General features: G+C 35.7%; 1 protein-coding gene across 3 annotated transcripts in view; it reads right to left on the minus strand.

Moving 5' to 3' along the window:
* Positions 1-22,521, minus strand: part of LOC137240473 (nitric oxide synthase-like) — a 336,236-nt gene that overhangs the window by 96,149 nt on the left and 217,566 nt on the right. For all 3 annotated transcript variants that reach the window (XM_067766786.1, XM_067766785.1, XM_067766787.1), the window contains exons 8-10: positions 21,415-21,589; positions 19,095-19,276; positions 8,318-8,527 (exon numbers count right to left, since the gene is read on the minus strand). In XM_067766786.1, the coding sequence (XP_067622887.1) occupies positions 8,318-8,527; positions 19,095-19,276; positions 21,415-21,589 (567 nt within the window). The remainder of the gene's footprint in view (positions 1-8,317; positions 8,528-19,094; positions 19,277-21,414; positions 21,590-22,521) is intronic.

The following is a 22,521-nucleotide window of genomic DNA, read 5'->3' on the forward strand; positions in this document are numbered from 1 at the left end:
AAAAAATATGTATAAATATATATTTTTCTACCGTGATGGCAGCCCTGTTTTTGGCTGACACTTTTCACTCCTTTATGTGATCCACTTGCCCTTTCTATAATGCATCTTTGTAAACAAATTCAGTGCTTATCGGGCGCTAATTTTTCGCTCTAAGTTAATGATAGCAAAGAAAAGTCAAAAACACAAAACAAAGAGCTAAATTAGTAGCGACAGTATAGCAACAAAGCGGCTTGACAGGTTGTTGATGTTCTCACCCGTACCAAATATTATCGAAAATAAAGATGTTACAGGGACGAAAAATCGTGTGAAGCAAGCTTCACAAAATTCTAGTAGGTCACATTCACCACTTACCACAGCAGAATTTGTTAAACTACCACTGTCTGTAGTTGTTATTTAACAATTATTTGTACACTTTTTATTCAGCTAATGTATTCAGAATTTTAACTTTTACTCTCTAAAACTCCAATCAGTGTATTTCTGTGCTTAAATTATGTTAAAAATTGTGTTAAAGTTTTTGGTGTGGTGAAAGTGACCTACTAGAATTTTGTTTCGCTCCGCTGCTTTCCACCGAAGTTTGCGCCTGCAACATCTTTATTTTCGATAATCTTTGGTTTGGGAGAGTGGAGTATTTAGGTGGTTAGTAATTTGCAAAAGCTATCTGCTGTGCTGCCATTACCGCAGTCGGCGCGCTGCAAACATCGCCAAGCACACTTTCACACAAACGCCTGCTGATACGCTGAGTACGGGCAAAGATTATCGAAAATAAAGATGTTGCAGGTGCAAACTTCGGTGGAAAGCAGCGGAGCGTAACAAAATTCTAGTAGGTCACTTTCACCACACCAAAAACTTTAACACAATTTTTAACATAATTTAAGCACAGAAATACACTGATTGGAGTTTTAGAGAGTAAAAGTTAAAATTCTGGATACATTAGCTGAATAAAAAGGGTACAAATAATTGATAAATAACAAATACAGACAGTGGTAGTTTAACAAATTCTGCTGTGGTAAGTGGTGAATGTGACCTACTAGAATTTTGTGAAGCTTGCTTCACACGATTTTTCGTCCCTGCAACATCTTTATTTTCGATAATCTTTGCCCAAACTATGTTTTTAGATTTGCCACTTGAATACAGCTTCCCTCACCTGTTGTTAGATGTCGTACGTTTTTTTTAGCGCTTTTGTATGTTGTTTACTATTTTTTATACTCAGTTGAGCAGAGCTCACAGAGTATATTAAGTTTGATTGGATAACGGTTGGTTGTACATATATAAAGGAATCGAGATAGATATAGACTTCCATATATCAAAATAATCAGGATCCAAAAAAAATTTGATTGAGCCATGTCCGTCCGTCCGTCCGTCCGTCCGTCCGTCCGTCCGTCCGTCCGTCCGTTAACACGATAACTTGAGTAAATTTTGAGCTATCTTGATGAAATTTGGTATGTAGGTTCCTGAGCACTCATCTCAGATCGCTATTTAAAATGAACGATATCGGACTATAACCACGCCCACTTTTTCGATATCGAAAATTTCGAAAAACAGAAAAAATGCGATAATTCATTGCCAAAGGCGGTTAAAGCGATGAAACTTGGTAGATGGGTTAACGTTATGACGCAGAATAGAAAATTAGTAAGATTTTGGAGAATGGGCGTGGCACCGCCCACTTTTACAAGAAGGTAATTTAAAAGTTTTGCAAGCTGTAATTTGGCAGTCGTTGAAGATATCATGATGAAATTTGGCAGGAACGTTACTACTATTACTATATATGTGCTAAATAAAAATTAGCAAAATTGGATGAAGAACACGCCCACTTTTTAAAAAAAAATTTTTTTTAATTCAAATTTTAACAAAAAATTTAATATCTTTACTGTATATAAGTAAATTAAGTCAAAATTCAACTCCAGTAATGATATGATGCAACAAAATACAAAAATAAAAGAAAATTTCAAAATGGGCGTGGCTCCGCCCATTTTCATTTAGTGTGTCTAGAATACTTTTAATGCCATAAGTCGAACAAAAATTTACCAATCCTTTTGAAATTTGGTAGGAGCATAGATTCTATGACGTTAACTGTTCTCTGTGAAAATGGGCGAAATCGGTGGAAGCCACGCCCAGTTTTTATACACAGCCCACCGTCTGTCCTTCAGCTCGGCCGTTAACACAATTACTTGAGCAAAAACCGATATATCTTTACTAAACTTAGCCCACGTACTTATCTGAACTCACTTTATCTTGGTGTAAAAAATGGCCGAAATCCGACCATAACCACGCCCACTTTATCGATATCGAAAATTACGAAAAATTAAAAAAATGCCATAATTCTATACCAAATACGAAAAAAGGGATGAAACATGGTAACTGGATTGGTTTATTGACGCAAAATATAACTTTGGAAAAAACTTTGTAAAATGGGTGTGACACCTACCATATTAAGTAGAAGAAAATGAAAAAGTTCTACAAGGCGAAATCAACAGCCCTTGGAATCTTGGCAGGAATACCGTTAGTGTTATTGAATATATAAATAAATTAGCAGTACCCGACAGATGATTTTCTGGATCACCTGATCCACATTTGGTCGATATCGCGAGAACGCCTTCACATATACATCTAAGGGCCACTCGCTTTTAAAACCCTCATTAATACCTTTAATTTGATATCCATATCGTACAAACACATTCTAGAGTCAACCCTGGCCCACCCTAATGGCGATATCTCGAAAAGGCATGCACCTATAGACCTAAAGCCCACTCCCTCTTAAAATGCTCAGTAACACCTTTCGTTTGATACACATATCGTAAAAACATTCTAGAGTCACCCCTGGCCCACCCTAATGGCGATATCTCGAAAAGGCGTCCACCTATAGACCTAATGTCCACTCCCTCTTAAAATGCTCAGTAACACCTTTCCTTTGATACCCATATCGTACAAACATTCTAGAGTCACCCCTGGCCCACCCTAATGGCGATATCTCGAAAAGGCGTCCACCTATAGAACTAAGGATTACTCCCTTTTAAAATACTCATTACCACCTTTCATTTGATACCCATATCGTACAAACACATTCCAGAGTCACCCCTGGCCCACCCTAATGGCGATATCTCGAAAAGGCGTCCACCTATGGACCTAATGCCCACTCCCTCTTAAAATGCTCAGTAACACCTTTCGTTTCCCATATCGTACAAACACATTCTAGAGTCACCCCTGGCCCACCCTAATGGCGATATCTCGAAAAGGCGTCCACCTATGGACCTAATGCCCACTCCCTCTTAAAATGCTCAGTAACACCTTTCGTTTCCCATATCGTACAAACACATTCTAGAGTCACCCCTGGCCCACCCTAATGGCGACATTTCGAAAAGGCGTCCACCTATAGACCTAATGCTCACTCCCTCTTAAAATGCTCAGTAACACCTTTCGTTTGATACCCATATCGTACAAACATTCTAGAGTCACCCTTGGTCCACCTTTATGGCGATATCTCGAAAAGGCGTCCACCTATAGAACTAAGGATTACTCCCTTTTAAAATACTCATTACCACCTTTCATTTGATACCCATATCGTACAAACACATTCCAGAGTCACCCCTGGTCCACCCTAATGGCGATATCTCGAAAAGGCGTCCACCTATGGACCTAATGCCCACTCCCTCTTAAAATGCTCAGTAACACCTTTCGTTTCCCATATCGTACAAACACATTCTAGAGTCACCCCTGGCCCACCCTAATGGCGACATTTCGAAAAGGCGTCCACCTATAGACCTAATGCCCACTCCCTCTTAAAACGCTCAGTAACACCTTTCATTTGATTCCCATATCGTACAACTAGAGACACCCCTGGTCCACCTTTATGGCGATATCTCGAAACGGCGTCCACCTAGGGAACTAAGGATCACTCCTTTTCAAAATACTCATTATCACCTTTCATTTGATACCCATATCGTACAAACACATTCTAGAGTCAGCCCTGGTCCACCTTTATGGCGATATCCCTAAATGGCGTCCATCCATAGAACTATGGCCTACTCTCTCTTAAAATACTCTTTAATACCTTCCATTTGATACACATGTCATACAACCACATTCCAGGGTTACCCTAGGTTCATTTTCCTGCATGGTGATTTTCCTTATTTTGTCTCCATAGCTCTCAACTGAGTATGTAATGTTCGGTTACACCCGAACTTAGCCTTCCTTACTTGTTTATACTCAGTTGGGCAGAGCTCACAGAGTATATTAAGTTTGATTGGATAACGGTTGGTTGTACATATATAAAGGAATCGAGATAGATATAGACTTCCATATATCAAAATAATCAGGATCGAAAAAAAATTTGATTGAGCCATGTCCGTCCGTCCGTCCGTCCGTTAACACGATAACTTGAGTAAATTTTGAGGTATCTTGATGAAATTTGGTACGTAGGTTTCTGAGCACTCATCTCAGATCGCTGTTTAAAATGAACGATATCGGACTATAACCACGTCCACTTTTTCGATATCGAAAATTTCGAAAAACCGAAAAAGTGCGATAATTCATTACAAAAGACAGCTAAAGCGACGAAACTTGGTAGGTGAGTTGAAATTGTGACGCAGAATAGAAAATTAGTAAAATTTTGGACAATGGGCGTGGCACCGCGCACTTTTAAAAGAAGGTAATTTTAAAATTTTCCAAGCTGTAATTTGGCAATCGTTGAAGATATCATTATGAAATTTGGCAGAAACGTTACTCCTATTACTATATGTACGCTTAATAAAAATTAGCAAAATCGGAGAAGGACCACGCCCACTTTTAAAAAAAATTTTTTTTTAAGTAAAATTTTAACAAAAAATTTAATATCTTTACAGTATATAAGTAAATTATGTCAACATTCAACTCCAATAATGATATGGTGCAACAAAATACAAAAATAACAGAAAATTTCAAAATGGGCGTGGCTCCGCCCTTTTTCATTTTATTTGTCTAGGATACTTTTAACGCCATAAATCGAACAAAAATATAGCAATCCTTTTGAAATTTGGTAGGGGCATAGATTTTATGACGTTAACTGTTTTCTGTGAAAATGGGCGAAATCGGTTAATGCCACGCCCAGTTTTTATACACAGTCGTCCGTCTGTCCTTCCGCATGGCCTTTAACACGATAACTTGAGCAAAAATCGACATATCTTTACTGAACTTAGTTCACGTGCTTACTTGAACTCACTTTATCTTGGTATGAAAAATGAACGAAATCCGACTATGACCACGCCCACTTTTTCGATATCGAAAATTACGAAAAATGAAAAAATGCCATAATTCTATACCAAATACGAAAAAAGGGATGAAACATGGTAAGGTAATTGGATTGTTTTATTGACGCGAAATATAACTTTAGAAAAAACTTTATAAAATGGCTGTGACACCTACCATAGTAAGTAGAAGAAAATGAAAAGTTCTGCAGGGCGAAATAAAAAACCCTTAAAATCTTGGCAGGTATTACATATATAAATAAATTAGCGGTATCCAACAGATGATGTTCTGGGTCACCCTGGCCCACATTTTGGTCGATATCTGGAAAACGCCTTCACACCACTACCTTTTAAAACTCCCATTAATACCTTTAATTTGATACCCATATCGTACAAACTCATTCTAGAGTCACCCCTGGTCCACCTTTATGGCGATATCTCGAAAAGGCGAACACCTATAGAACGAAGGCCCACTCCCTTTTAAAAATACTTATTAACACCTTTCTTTTGATACCCATATCGTACAAACAAATTCTAGGGTCACCCCTGGTCCACCTTTATTGCGATACCTCGAAAAGGCGTCCACTTATAGAACTAAGGGCCACTCCCTTTTAAAATACCCATTAACTCCTTTCGCTTGATACCCATATTGCACGAACGAATTCTAGAGTCACCCCTGGCCCACCTTTATGGCGATATCTCGAAACGGTGTCCTCCTATAGAACTAAGGCCCACTCGCTTTTAAAATACTCACCGTCTTACGATATGGGTATCAAATTAAAGGTGTTAATGAGTATTTAAAAGGGAGTAATTCTTAGTTCCATAGGTGGACGCCGTTTCGAGATATCGCCATAAAGGTGGACCAGGGGTGACCCTAGAATTTGTTTGTACGATATGGGTATCAAATGAAAGGTATTGATGAGGGTTTTAAAAGGGAGTGGTGGTAGTTGTATATGTGAAGGCGTTTTCCAGATATCGACCTAAATGTGGACCAGGGTGACCCAGAACACCATCTAATCTAACACCATCACGCTAATTTATATATATATGTAATACTACGAACAGTATTCCTGCCAAGATTTCAAGGGTTTTTATTTCGCCCTGCAGAACTTTTTCATTTCATTCTACTTAATATGGTAGGTGTCACACCCATTTTACAAAGTTTTTTTCTAAAGTTATATTTTGCGGCAATAAACCAATCCAATTACCATGTTTCATCCCTTTTTTCGTATTTGGTATATAATTATGGCATTATTTTCATTTTTCGTAATTTTCGATATCGAAAAAATGGGCGTGGTCATAGTCGGATTTCGGCCATTTTTTATAACAATACAAAGTGCGTTCAGATAAATAAGGGAACTGAGGTTTGTAAAGATATATCGATTTTTGCTCTAGTTATCCTGTTATCGGCCGAGCGGAAGGACAGACGGTCGACTGTGTATAAAAACGCGGCGTTGCTTCAACCGATTTCGTCCTTTTTCACAGAAATAAGTTATTGTCCTAGAATCTAAGCCCCTACCAAATTTCACAAGGATTGGTTAATTTTTGTTCGACTTATGGCATTAAAAGCATCCTAGACAAATTAAATGAAAAAGGGCGGAGCCACGCCCATTTTGAAATTTTCTTTTATTTTTGTATTTTGTTTCATAATATCATTACTGGAGCTGAATGTTGACATAATTTACTTATATACTGTAAAGATATTAAATTTTTTGTTAAAATTTGACTTTAAAAAAAATTTTTTTAAAGTGGGCGTGGTCGTTCTCCGATTTTGCTAATTTTTATTAAGCATAGATATAGTAATAGGAATAACGTTCCTGCCAAATTACTGCTTGCGAAACTTTTAAATTACCTTCTTTTAAAACTGGGCGGTGCTACTCCCATTGTCCAAAAGTTTTACTAATTTTTTATTCTGCGTCATATGTTCAACTCACCTACCAAGTTTCATCGCTTTATCCGTCTTTGGTAATGTCTTATTGCACTTTTTCGGTTTTTCGAAATTCTCGATATTGAAAAAGTGGGCGTGATTATAGTCCGATATCGTTCATTTTAAATAGCGATTTGAGATGAGAGCTCAGGAACCTACATATCAAATTTCATCAAGATACCTCAAAATTTACTCAAGTTATCGTGTAACGGACGGACGGACATGGCTCAATCAATTTTTTTCCATCTTGATGATTTTGATATATGGAAGTCTATATCTATTTCGATTCCTTTATACCTGTACAACCAACCGTTATCCAATCAAAGTTAATATACTCTGTGAGCTCTGCTCAACTGAGTATAAAAAGTGCTGCAAGTCATGAAATCTCTTTCACACCATTTTGTTGTACAAATATTTTAGCTCAGTGGGTAGAACCGAGCACTACGGCTTGAAACCTGCTGACGGACCGCACAATTTTTATTTTTTTAGATACAACTGTAAACTTCTTTGATTTTGAGCTACAATCGCTGCTGAAATTTCTAAACACAGTAGGTTTTTCCTAAAGGTACACATGTGCGTACGCAACACATACAACCAATTACCAATGTCAAACGACAGCTAACAAAAAGGCGGTTTTTGTTTCCACTTTTCCTTCGCAATGCACAACTTCCTTCCTTATATTGATATAAGAACACCCATATAACCAAGCATATGTAAGCACTTTCACCGCAAATGTCGTCAATCTCGATTTCATTGTAGCCATTTCCAAGAATTTTATACGAGTTTTAAACTCTCAAATGTATGAATAGGCGGATATTCATTTTGCAAACGATTATATTATATCGCACACCTAGATCAACAGTAGGCTAACTAAAAAATCTGAAATTTCGAGATTCTGAGTATCTCCATTGTCCCAGTTGAATACCTACCGAACTGTACATTCGATTTACTTATACTTCCACTAGTCAGCGAAAAAAAGCTTTGTAAAAAATAAGAATTGCATATGCGCAAAAAGGGTGAAGCAGTCAGCCGTTCGCGTTTTCTGAACATTGCGATTTTTCGAGTTTATCGCTGTTTTGATTTAAGTGTGCGATGTTATCAACTAACTAATGTAATATACTGTCAGTATTTATGTGCTTTTACTAGCATATTTAAAGGCGCACTTACTTACCTTGCAATTTGTTTGAAATTAAATTTACGTCTCGGCTTCTTGCTTTTACCCTCACCTCGCCCCTTCTTCCATATGTGAGTGCGCCATGCTGGATCCTGATAATCGAATGATGGCTTCATATAATACAAAGCCATTTCCTGATGGAAGACAGGCGTAATCGAACCAGACATTGGCGGCACAATCCAAATCCAATCAGCTGGGCAGCCATTACTAAAAAAAAAATAAAATCCAAAAACATATTTACATATTGACGTATTTAAAAAGTGTAATGCAGTGAAAAGGAAAATAAGAGAAAAAAGAAAAATGGAGCAATGGATATTACGAATACAAAATAAACAAGCTGCAGCGTTAATCTCTATGAAATTCAATGAAATACCACAAGACTGAAATATCTTTACGGCATTATATAGTCAAATACATACTCACATATTTACATAAATATATAAAGGCATACAAATAATATCAATAAAAAGGACAAGCTGTAAATTGCTGGTATTACAAGCAGGGCAATTGGTTATATGTTGAGGTTTTCCAAAGAAAATAAACACAATCCGCATGGATTGGCATGGCCTGTGATTGTGCCAGTTGAAGCGATAATCGAGTACACCGTAAAAATAAAAAAATGTGAATAGCAGTCATTGTGAAAACAATTTTTTGCAATTTTTTCACTGAATGAACAGCAAAGAACTGGAAAATAAAAAGGAAAAGTTACCAAGGATATGAAATTGCAGGTAATTATTAAAGAGCGAAAATTGAGACTAAAATCAATGCATAAAGTAAAAGCTTTTCTGCGTGTAGTTTTAAGCCTTTAAAAAATGTAAAGAATTCAAAAGGATTGCTCTTTTAAATTCTTCAAATTTTTATAAATTTAAAGTAATCATAAACGAGATCGGCACACAGAAAAATAAAACCAAAATTACATAAAATAAAATTGAATTAAAATAAACAAAAATCGAATAAAATAAAGTCAAATAAATTTAAGTAAAATAAAAAATAAATAAAATAAAATAAAATAAAATAAATTAAAATGCTTAAAATTAATTTAACTAAAACAAAATTAAATTCTATAAAATGATATAAAATAAATTTGACTTTAATAAAATTACATAAACTTAAATAATAAAATGAAATTAAATTAAATAAAATAAGATAAAAGAAAATAAAAAATATAATAGTATAAAATAAAATAAAAAAATAAAATAATATAAAATAATATAAATTAAAATTAAATTAAATTAAATTAAATTAAATTAAATTAAACTAAATTAAATAAAACAAAATAATATAAAGAAAATATAAATATAAGTAAGCAAATGGTAAATAAAATAAAACACAAAAAATAAAATATAAATAAAATGAATAAAACAAATTTAAAAAAAATATTATAACGAGTTTTAGGAAATTCTCTCTTTCTGTTGTCGTTCGAACCGTTGAAATATCGAATAAAAAGCTCAAATATTCAGTATAGCAGAATGTTCTTTATTTACTAGGGTGGGTCGATTTGTATGGGCGAAAGTTAACCGATATCGCGCCATCGATTTTTCGATAGGATTTGGGCTCAGGAAAAAAAGTTCCACTACGCATACCCAAAAAAACAATTTTCGAGCAATTTCATTTTTTGACCTTTTTTCGACTTTGATTTTTAAGGTTTTTTTCATGATCTACTAAAAAAAATTTCAAATGTATACCCTTCCGACCCAAAAATGTCCGCTAAAAATGTTGCCGATAACAGTTTTTTTGAAAAAAAAAATAGTTTATATATACATGAAAATTTTACAATCAAATGAAAATTTTTTAGTAGGTCATGAAAAAAACCTTAAAAATCAAAGTCGAAAAACGTCAAAGAAATGAAATTTCGCAGGCTCGCAAATTATTTTTTTGGGTATGCGTAGTGGAACTTTTTTTTCCTGAGCCCAAATCCTATCGAAAAATCGATGGCGCGATATCGGTTAATAAATCGAACCAGTCTATTATTTACAACTTTACTATGGTAGTAATACTTCACGATTTAATTACTCGCGTCCTTCACTTCAAGCGTGTTAAAATCAAACTGGTTGATTAGCAGTCCAAGTTCTTCTTTTATACCCTCAGTTCGCCTCATTCACCTATATCTCCCAGTGTCTAGACTTTTCGCAAACAGCCGTCAAAAATAGTTGCTTATTTGTTTCTTGTTTCTGTCTTTTGTGCATGTATGTGTAATAACGTCTGAGCGCTTATGCGCAATTTATTGGGGTGTACATCTCTGCATCTAATATTCCCTTCTGCGAATGTGTGTGTATATGGCTGAATAATATGAGATGTTTATTGCCGTTTACATGTATATGTGGATATCAATAAAATAAAACAACATCAGGTAAAATAAAATGAAACCAAATAAAAAAAGTAAAACAAAATAGAATTAAAATTTTTGTTGTTTTATTTGGAGCTTTTCGGCCGGTTCATCTCAATAAAATCTACTTTTCCATTTCAATCAACGCGTTTCGACGCATATTCGCGCCTTCATCGGGATTATTATTGACATTAAATTCGTCTAGTTGTTGAGCACATATAAAGATACATATATACAGATAACATTAACAAACATATACATTTTTTTAAAAAAGTCAAACCGCACAGCACGTCTTTATTTTTCAATATTTTGCATTGACTGTCAAGCTCCAAATAAAACAACAAAAATTTTAACTAAAATACTTGGCCCTACAAAATTATTTATCAAAATAAAATAAAATATAATATAATATAATAATATCAATTAAAATTAATTAAATAAAATTTAATTAAACTAAATTAAATAAAATTTTGCAAATCAAAACAACATACGAAACAAAATTTAATTAAATTTAGTAATATTAAAAATTAAACTAAATTAAATTAAGTAACAGTAAACTTAATATAAATAAAAAAATTTTATAATATTAATTTAAATAAAATGAAATAAAATAAACATAAAAATAAAACAAGATAAGAATAAGCAAAAAATAAATAAAAAAGAATAGAGTATAATAAAATAAAATAAAATGAAATAAAATATTGAGGTTTGAAAACTGATAAACCAGTGCGTAGGGAAACAGCATAAATAAATATTTGTAAAAACCTGTTTACTTGTCTTTGGCCCACTTAAGTAACTTAAAATGCCAAATACATCAAAAATAAAAATACGTGAAGCTTTTTCTCTTGGTATTGTGGTGAAGGGGCTAGGTTCTCTAAAATAGTTTGACTCTTGAAGAAACACACAATTAACTTTTTGTAATCCTAATAAAATGTATATGTAAAGTTAATTCAATTGATTACGTTTACAATGTTATAAAGCTTGAAACAGATTTCAATGATATCAAACGCGTGTGCCTAAATCAAAACCAATAAAAGCTTTTGCCATAAAATGTCAAATAACGTGAATGCAAAACAAAGTAGTAACAACGTAAACAAAAATTCCAAAAATTAAAACAATGAAAACATACACAATATTGTTGCTGGACTCGCAGCTCGACAACATGAAAATAAATTCAGTGAACGGAAGAGGTAAAATTTATGTGGCAAAACGGAAAACCGTAAAACGGAAAGCGAAGTGATGACAAACAAAACAAAGCAATCACATTGTCATGTTTTATGCCATTGAATCATAGTCGCATAATCAAGCAAGGTGTCAAATAAAAATATGCGTAAATACCTTCATATGTATGAGTATAAATGAAAACTAACTTCACATATGTACATACAAAGTCACGAGAGCTTGTGTATGTGTTTGCATTAAAAATAAAAAAAATTAAAAATTAACTACTATACCTGAAACTAACTACACGACTGCCGCGGTATGGTAGTAGTGTGCGCGGTTACCATACCTAAAGCTCCCACGTTCAAAGCTCAGAAAAAGTTACATCGAATTACTTATTGCAGTTTGGAAAAACGGCAATACAAAAATTTCTCCAAATGAATAATTGAGTCATAATTTAAAATCGTACGCTTTAAATTAATAAAATGTCTGCTTATCATATGTTCATTGTCTACCATGATTTATCTGTCAGGTATTTTGGCAAACACTTCTTTAAATTTAACAGCAGTATTATTTTAATATCAGACTTTTCATAATCCACAATGCTTTAAAAACAATTCATGAAAATGGATAATAATTCAATTTATTGCGCTTATCGACCCCTTGAAACCCACCTCGCCCTTACACCATCTTAGTTTTTTAGATAAAAATTATGGAAAATGCAGTAGGTGCATAATAGGTGTACATTCACTTATAGGCACAATAAAAGCCATATGAAAACATAGATTTTAGTTCCAATTAAAAAGAGAAATTAAGCACGCATTGCTCTCCAACTCCCGCCACTTTGTTGGCTTAAATTAAATAGCTGTGCCCTGCAAATAGGAAAAGATAATCGGCCTAAATTTACTCGGTGGTACATCGCGCCTAGTTAAATATTATTGTTATTACATAAATTTTACTGAAGCAAAAGATATAAATTAATTTAGGTTTTCTGCCGGAAGTGATTTAAGTAAAAAAAATAATTAATTACATTCGCAATATTTGCGCTGAGATGCTGCTTGAATAAACATTGAAAAAAATTCCGTGATTTTGAACGTGACTTTCATGATGGGACCCTCATATTCAAAACCAAGCGGTAAAATTTTAAAGTCAAAATTTGAAACTTTTATTTTAAAGTTTTCACTCTTAAATTAAAGACCATGTATATACATAACCGCTTACATATACGTCATCCCTAGGTTTACTCTGTTTTTTTTTTTTTTTTTGTTTTTTGCTAATTCTCTTCTATTTCGTTCTTTCATTTAGGAATGACATCCTAGAGATGGCTTAAGCTTTAGGAAAAAAATTGACAACTCTATAATTTGTTCATGTGTACCGATTATCAAAGGGAAAAACTTATATGGGAAATCGGTCATTTAATTAACGATCGGCTATTTGGTTTTTTAATTACCGAATATGAGTACGAAAATGAAGATAATCTTGATAAATGTAAACAAAGAAAGTTCTTGATCGGCATACTTTTTCTTTCATTTTAGCTCATGAACGCCTAGTGGCTTTTCTTCGCATTAAAAATGAGCTTCAGTTATCGCAAAGTACGAATTAAAGCTGTAAACACAATGCCCTGCCGCCGCGAAATAAACACGACGAACTTCGCCTCGTCAAAAATAGAATCCCCGTAATTACATGAAGGTGAACACAATAAAAGCGAAGGGCGAAATTTACGCGACAGCATTTTGCGATGATACTGTAACGAACTTACTGCAAATCCTCTTATTTGCAACCTTCTGCTAAGTTCGAATCACTAAACTGTTGAATAAATAACTCCACTCTTTAATAGTGCAAAATGGCCTTTATTAAAGTAATTCACAGTAACACTTATACTCCGCAGCTAATAGATTGCTTAAATCAAACTGATTGATAGCTTAAATGAAACTGAATTCTCGCGACTTTACTGTCGCGGCCTTTTATACTTTTTGATTTCTCGTTGCATATTTCTAGGCTTTTCCATTCCAGAACTTACTAGTTAGTTATCAGCTACAAAATCACCAGCCACAACTATGTTTATAGCTTCTCATATGCACGCGAGTAATACTTGCACAAATTATTGCCCTCGCTTGTGAGCACCTTAGATAAGATATATGTATGTGTTTGTGCATTGGTTCTCTGCTGCTCGTATGGACATGTGTGTAGACATAATGATTGAATTATTGATTTGCATACAAATCACTGTTTAGCATCGGCTTAGAGATGGCAATATCCCTTAGTGTTACTAATATTCGTCCCGATCAGACAAATCTCTCGATCTAAACGCCGCCAGCATCTCCAAATGTACCACTCTTCTACTCCGTGGTTACCCAATGGTTCGTATGCGGTAGATGGTATCAATGGCTTCCTTCACAACTTTGTATGGGCCTTCCCAACTGCACCGAATCTTGGATGGAACACCTTTCCGCCGGTGAGGGTTGTATAACAGTACCAAATCTCCCTCCAAGAAACCTTCCGAATTATTGTTCTCATCGTACCTTTGTTTCATCTTACTACTCATTATCCTTGATCGTTCCCTCGCACTCTGTTTTTTGGCCAATGAACTACTTTGTAGATCTTGCTCTTGACGAATTGGCTTCACATACTCAGTATCGTTCCGACGTTTCCCAACAGAAGTGCGCGCTGGCTTGAAACCACCCTTTCATTTTTTCTGGAACATTTTTTCAGTCGTTTTAGTGCGTCCATTAGGTTTTGTCAATGCCAGTGTTTCTCTCGCAGGTACCTTCGGTTTTGATTTGTTTGGCCCATTTGTTCCATGCTTTGAATTTCGTAGTCTTTGTCGAGTCTTCTCCCCAGTACCCGATTACTGCTGAACCCTTTCTCCAAACTAAGGTTAAGTGGTATATCCTTGTTCTTATAGCGCATAATTTTTCTCCGCATATCGATCCTGATGTCATGGTCAACTAAGAAGTCCACTCCCAATATGACTTCATCAACAATCTCCGCCACAATGAATTTGTGTAGAACCATGACATTTCCAATTAATACCTCACATACCACTTCTCCTTGGACTTGGTTATACTTGTCAGTGAAAATACGCAACCTTGCTCCAGGTAACGGTTTTACTCTCCTGTTGACCAAGTCGGATCGGATTAAGGCGTGCTTTGAAAACTGGCTTACACACAAGCGACGCTGTTTCCTGAATCAGAGCTTGTGACACCGTTTCTACGAATGTTGGCTTTGGGTTTGCGTATGTAGCTCGCTTTGTTTCGACGTCCCGTATGCCATATATAAAGTTCTGAATCTTTACCCTTTCAGTGTATTCCACGGGTGCGTCCGCATTTGCAAGACGAACCAATCTTTCAACATACGAAGCAAACTCCTGCAATGTCTCATTTGTTTTTGGTAACGGTTTTGCAACTCCATTTGGAATATCTGTTTTCTATGCTCGCTTCCATAATGTCTCTCGACAGCGGCCATCAATGCTTCATAGTTGTTCCGCTCTCCTTCGGGAATCGTCTTTACGATTTCGGCTGCTGGCCCCTTCAATGCTACGAATAGAGCTGCAACTTTATCTTCAGCATTCCAGTTGTTCACTGCTGCGGTCTTCTCAAACTGTAGCTTAAAGACCAGGAAAGGAACAGAACCGTCAAAGGATGGTGTTTTTACCTTTGGATTGCTTGCTGAAACTGCTGGGCGATTTAGTGCAAATCCTGTATACCATTTGATAGCTTAAATGAAACTGAATTCTCGCGCCTTTACTGTCGTGGCCTTTTATACTTTTTGATTTCTCGTTGCATACTTCTAGGTTTTTCCATTCCAGAACTTATTAGTTAGTTATCAGCTACAAAATCACCAGCCACAACTATGTTTATAGCTTCTCATATGCACGCGAGTAATATTTGCACAAATTATTGCGCTCTCTTGTGAGCACCTTAGATAAGATATATGCATGTGTTTGTGCGTTGCTTCTCCGCTTCTCGTATGGACATATGTGTAGACATAATGATTGAATTATTGATGTGCATACAAATCACTGTTTAGCATCGGCTTAGAGATGGCAATACCCCTTAGTGTTGCTAATATTCGTAACAATATATTTATTTCTATCGTCGCCGCCGGGCGATGACGACAAACATGGAAAGCGGTAGGTTGGTCTCAGTTGCCAAAATACGTTCAAAAAAAATTGGGAGAGATATCGAACGACTTGTTTCGATATCATTATTTACAAATTGGCAACTATAGAATATTATTAAAAACTAAAAAGTAGTTGGCACAAAAATTTCCCAAGTGTTAGTTTTTTCAATCAATATTATCAACTAACCGGCGTACGTGCGCTGTCAAAAATTTAAACTCAATAAAGCAATGAATGAAACAAGTTTTAGTTGTTTTCATCTTTATATATGTCGTATCTCAACTCCGGTGCTGGCAAACACAGTGCTTAAGTTGAATGGGTCCGCCATCTATCTAGGGCTCACACTTTATAAGAAATTTAACTGGACACAAAACACCACGGAACATATCCGTAAGGCCACGGTTTACGTCTACACATGTAAAGGGGCAATCGGACGGAAATGGGGTATGTCCCCTATGATAGTGCATTGGATATACACGGCTATAGTTAGGCCAATATTGCTATACGGGGTGGCAGTATGGTGGCCCGCCCTAAATAAATTCTCGACGGTTCTTGCTCTTCAAAAGGTGCAAAGATCTGTACTACTATGCATAACGGAGGCTATGAATGTAATACTGAACCTACTACCCATAGATATAGTAGGCATAAAATGTGCAGCGTGTGCAGAAATTAGGCTGAGGAAATTTACCACATGGTCTCACTGCAACCATATTGAAATTCTGGACAGATTCCGCATACCAGAATGGACAGATTTCTGCAAACCACATACCAACTTTAACAAGAGATACGAGATATTAATCCCTGAGAGGGAACAGTGGGTGAATAACACAGATTTGCCCACTGACAGCATTCAGATCTACACAGATGGATCTAAACTGGATAACAGGGTCGGACGGGTGTCTATTCGGAATGATTGGACATACCTACAAAGATCGTTTCGCCTTCCGGATCACTGTAGCATATTTCAGGCAGAGCTTGCGGCCATACAAGACGCTGTGGACTGCCTTAAGCAGAAGGCAGTCTCTCAGAAGCACATTTATATTTTCTCAGACAGTCAAGGAGCACTGAAATCTGTCACACCTAATTCTGAAACTATAGCAGGCTATCGTAGATCACTTAATGTGATGGCTGAACAGTGTACTCTGCATCTGGTATGGGTTCCGAGACATAAGGGCATACCAGATAATGAGATGGCGGATGAGCTTGCAAGGGTACCTCCCTTCCACTTTCGCCATCCAGGAAGAGGTTGGGCATGCCGCTCTCTACCTGGAAGCTCAAGATAAAGGAGGATCTACTGATGGAAGCCGGAGCCAGGTGGAAACATCATGATAGGTGCCACACAGCAAAACTCGCATGGCCGGAAAGGAATGAGGAGAGATTGCGAGAGCTTCTGACCCTCCGTAAGAGGGATCTTTCCTAAGTTGTAGGCTTCTCACTGGTCACGTTTGTATTGGACCAAATTCGGAAAGGATTGGCGCTCCATTTAATGATTATTGTAGAATCTGCGGCAACGAAGAAGATCCTGAAACTATTAGGCATCTATTTTGCGAATATCCAGCGCTCGGTAGAAAAAGGCAACGTTTCAATGCACGACGCTTAGTTAGTTTCACAAACTCAACGAAGTGGTTTGATTAGGAGAGTTGGAACAAATCCGTTGTGGTTTCAAAATGGGCCTATAAAGGCCTAAGTGCCGCTCCGATGTGGACGGCAGCCCCTTGAACCTAACCTAACCTAACCTATATATGTTGTATATATATGGTGCTTTCGATATAGATTTTTATTAAACTTGGATATAAATTTTAGGTATTAGCCTCACATAAGAACATCACACTGCCCGCGTACATGACAAGGTGATTTATACAATTTTTGTTAACAAACATTTGTAAGTTAAGCGCCCAGCGCTGTCTTTGAAAAATGTTACGTATACGCCGTGTACGTCAGGCAAAACTACCCAACGCTATACCAATTCTCAATTTCCAATTAAAAAATGAAAAAAGCAAGAAAATAAAATAAGGCGCTAATCCGATGAACTTTCTAGTAGAGTTTACTTGGGACCATGGTATTTGAAAGAAAGTATTTCCGTTGTAATTATGAGGTTTGTGATTAACTTCGAATTTCCTCTTGGTGTAATTTCAAGGTATATATTGGGATTTTTTACAAAATTTATAGTACCCTAGTTTTTTTTTTAGACATCTATGATTTTAAAAAAGAACTTTAAAGATAAATATATTTATAAGTGTTCATATTATTAGCCCAGATTTGGTTTAGGGAGACACCCGTTTCACGAAGTCCTATACTAAACTTTGGGGGCACACCAGAAGGCGCCCATATAAGGCTCAGGGATTTTGTTATAAGAGAGAGTGTGGTAGTGCTGTTGCTTGAGTGTCTTTAATTCTTGCCAAATGCTACCAGGGAAAATACGTAAATTTTTTTATTGGTTTTGTAGATATTGTGGTTGCTCGGCAATGTTAACTTTAACTATAGCACTGGATTTGAACGGCTTTTGAAACAAAGGGCCGGATTCGGAACGACGTCTGTTTGATTTCTGCGAATGTAACATTGAGCAGCCCTTTGGTGGTTAGTGGTTTCAAGACATCTAAGTTGAAAAATATGGTATGTAGAAATCCACCTTGAGTGACTGCTTTGAAGCTAACGTGAAGTCTCCGATATCTTGGGGAAATGCGACATGTCGGGTATATTTAAAACTTTCGTAGCACGCTAGAAGCAATATTATGACAGGGTCGCTATTAGCTGAGGCTATACAGTCCTTTAAAAATGAAAGAAATATTTAATTTTTATTTTTTAATGTTTCGGAGGCCCGCGATGACTACTAATCTTCCATCGCAGTATTTAATTAATTTAATTAATAATTTGTATTATATGATATATTTTGCCCGGCAAACTCTACCTTCTTTCTTATACAATTCTTGCAACAATATGAACATTTGTCAAGTTCTGTCTGTCCGAAATGTGAAAACTAATGTGTTAGAACATTCCATTGTTAAAAATAATATTTGTGCTTCATACGATTTACGGTTGCCATTCATATGTGGAATATTTTGTCAGAACTACATAATTAATCAACACCCATGCATCAGCAAATGAAAATCGTTAGTCTGATTAATTTTCTATGCTCCAATAAAAGGTGTTTCATTTCATCAACTTACCGTAATTTTGATTCATTCTCAAAGTGCTTCATAAAACTTTCGCTTGCTGTATGATGATCGACAATTGTAATATTTTGACTCTGATAGGAGTGTAAAACGGCTATATTTGCCTCTACGACAGCTTTGTCCTTCCATAGTGAGGTGGGTGTGTGTGTATCTAAATTCATTTTCAGCGCAATCGTCTGCAAGAAATATATGGAAATTGTATACATGGAAAAAAGACAAATAATCACAATTATAATAATAATAAGAATAATGACGCTTATGACAAATGATATTGGCGTAGTGTATTCTATATTTCTTTAGATGTAATATGATTGATTTCTTGTATAATTAACATCAGCCATAGGGAAAAAAAATAAGAGAATAGTTAGGACACTTCTGTACACAAAGTTTATGTTAACATTTACTGCCCTGCTTCGTTGTAATCGAAGGTAGCTTTTCGAAAAATCTAAAGCACTTTTGGCACTATTAACGTGAGCGTTATATAAGTTTGTAGTTCATTGGAAGTCTAAAGTCGACAAAAACATTTACACATTCCTGGTTTTGGTTGTTAATTGTTTAAGAAGCTTATTGTAAACTCCTACGCGAAAAACACATAAATTTACATTTTTGAAGATTATGTGGTTCACATTCGGGGCAAAATACTGGTGTTTTTGGGACAATTTAATAATTTCGGAGTTGTTCTGGGTATCACTTCGGGTTTAAGTCAAATTTAAACTGGGATTGTTTTCCGACTATTATAAAATTATTTACAGATTATACCGGGAATGATTTTGGGATTATTTGTAAACTATTTTTATGTATTTTCGAAATACATTTTGGGAATTTTTGGGACGACTTCGAGACTTTTTTGGAACCAATTCGGGATTGTGTGCAGGATATATTTTGTGATAATTTTGGTACTATATTCACGTTCATTACTGGGCAATTTCGGTGGTATCTCCAGATTTTTTCTGGCCTATCTTCAGATTTTTTTGAGCTCATTTTGACGATATTTCAGGTTTGTTTTTGGAATCATAATGGGACTATGTTGGGAAACATTTCGACCTTTACGGGTTGATTTCGGGACTATCTCTGAATCATTTTTGAATTGGTTTAGTTGTCGTCTAAGTCACTTCAAAATTATCAACCGACAATTTGTAGAAATTTGGAGATCAATTCCGGAACTGTATTAGGGAAAGTTTAGGTTTTTTTTTTTTTGTAAGATGGTTTCAGTACTATTTCCAGACATTTTTATTATTTTGGGACAATTCCCGTACCGAGAGGATCCAGGCTTTTGGACTCATCTCCGGGTTTTTTCGAACTCATTTTGAGGTGTTTCCGGGTTTGGGATCGCTACAGGACTATTATAGGGACCATTTCGAAGCTATAACGTGTTGGTTTCGGTACTATCTCTATATAATTTTAGAACTGCTTTAACTATCGTTTCGGAGCTAGATTGGATCAAATTTGGTACCATTTCGCACTCAATTCGGGATTATTAACAGATAGTTTTTGAATTATTTCGTCATCAATTCGAGACTATTTTGGGACAGTTTCTCGGAATCATTATGAGACTATCTGGTCAACATTTCGAGCCTATTTTTTTTATTTTCACTTTTCGACTATTTCGGAAGTCGTACGAGGTACTTTCGGGGTAGTTTTCGGTTTCATTTCAGGATTTTTTTATGTCCTACTTCCAGGGTAATTCAAGACTATCATTGGAGTGCTTTATATGGTCGAGATTTCAGGATTTATTAAGGGATCATTTAGAGATAGTTTCAGGATTATATACATTTCGGAATAGGTTTTCTGACCTTTTCGAAATACTTTCAATAATCCTATCGGGACTATTTCAGGATCATTTCCCAACCACCACCAATGTGGAAACACATTTTCTTTATCGTTGCAAATCTCCATGAACTTTAACCTATTGTTTAAGTGACTTAAACCATGAATATTTTTCTTTCGTCTATTTTATTGGCTATTGAGTGCGTTTGTGATTCTCAACTGGTTAGTGGAATAGCAAAATAAGGTGGCTCAACCCGCAGCCAATACCTTAGAGCATCTAGTGCTCGCCCCCAATAAATACATACAAGGTGGAACAGATGTATAGCGACCTCTCTCTTAACAATAATATAACATACAATCCATTAAAATAACAATTAGTGTAATTATAAACAAAAAAAACTATTCGCCAGCCGAATCACCAAACTTTAGACACCTATTTATTGAGAATAGTAAAGTCGTATGCAAGACAAGATATTACTTTGACAAACTTGGTTCAAAGTGAAGACTTTTTTCCGACACAAAGAAATATTAGCACATACATACGTACCTCTAACAAATTGCGACGATTTGTATCACACAAATTGCGACAACCAATTTCTGTTGACATATACCAACCGCTAAATGCAGTCGCTGTAAACTGTAAGCCACCGACATCGAAAAGCATCGAGGAAACGGCGGGCACTGCATACCAGCGGAGGCCTAAGTCGGCAAACCATTCAAATCTGTTGGTTAGGAAATAAAATAAAACACATAAACTACTAAGTATGCAATTTATTAAACGTTGAAACATACATATGTACAACAACTCAAGTATAATGGAAGAAAGCACATTCATCACTCATAATCAATAAACAATTGATGCATTTGTAAACATAATTCAAATTCAAAGCATGCAAACTCATAAAAACATAACATACAAACTTACTTATGCGTATTTGAAGATGAATAATTTGATTATCCAAATAACTAAACAAAAATATTGCAAAATTATCCTAACTTGCAAGAAGTGTTTTTTGTTATGCTGAAGGTAGTACGCACAAGACCCTTTACGAATCGGTGAGTGTTTTTTACTCAATAAAAAAAACAACTATCTTTTCGGATGTTATGCCTTCCTAGAGACTGAAAAAATAGCAAGCAAATCAAAAGCATTCAAGTTGCGTAAGATACGATGGGGTTGTCCTTATTAATCAAATATACTGTAAAGAATTTTGGGAGTTTCCTCATAATTATGCAATTTCTACTAACGTTCGAATCGCTGAACTGTTGAATAAATAACTCCAATATTCGCTATTGCGAAATGGTCTTTATTTAGACTTCTTTGGGAGTAGTACTTCATAATTATACTTCAAAACAAACGGCGCGTTTAAATCAATCTGATTAGTTATTCCCCAGCTTGCGCTGCTTTTTTACTTTCTGATGCTCTGTCGCATATTTATCCTAAGGCCTAGACTTTCACGAAGCTGGAACAGTTGTATCGCATACTTGGTTATTTAGCTATATACGTGTGTATGTGTGAGTAAGAATTTCGTCTCTTAGCTGATGACTACATACATATGTGAATGTGAGATAATTTCTTTGCTTTAAGCTGCTGGTTATGTGTGTGGAGTGTTCTTCGTTGCCTTGTACATAATTGTGGCTGCTTGCCGTTTTTGTT

Source organism: Eurosta solidaginis, chromosome 2 (genome assembly GCF_040869045.1).
Source record: "Eurosta solidaginis isolate ZX-2024a chromosome 2, ASM4086904v1, whole genome shotgun sequence".
NCBI lineage: Eukaryota > Metazoa > Arthropoda > Insecta > Diptera > Tephritidae > Eurosta > Eurosta solidaginis.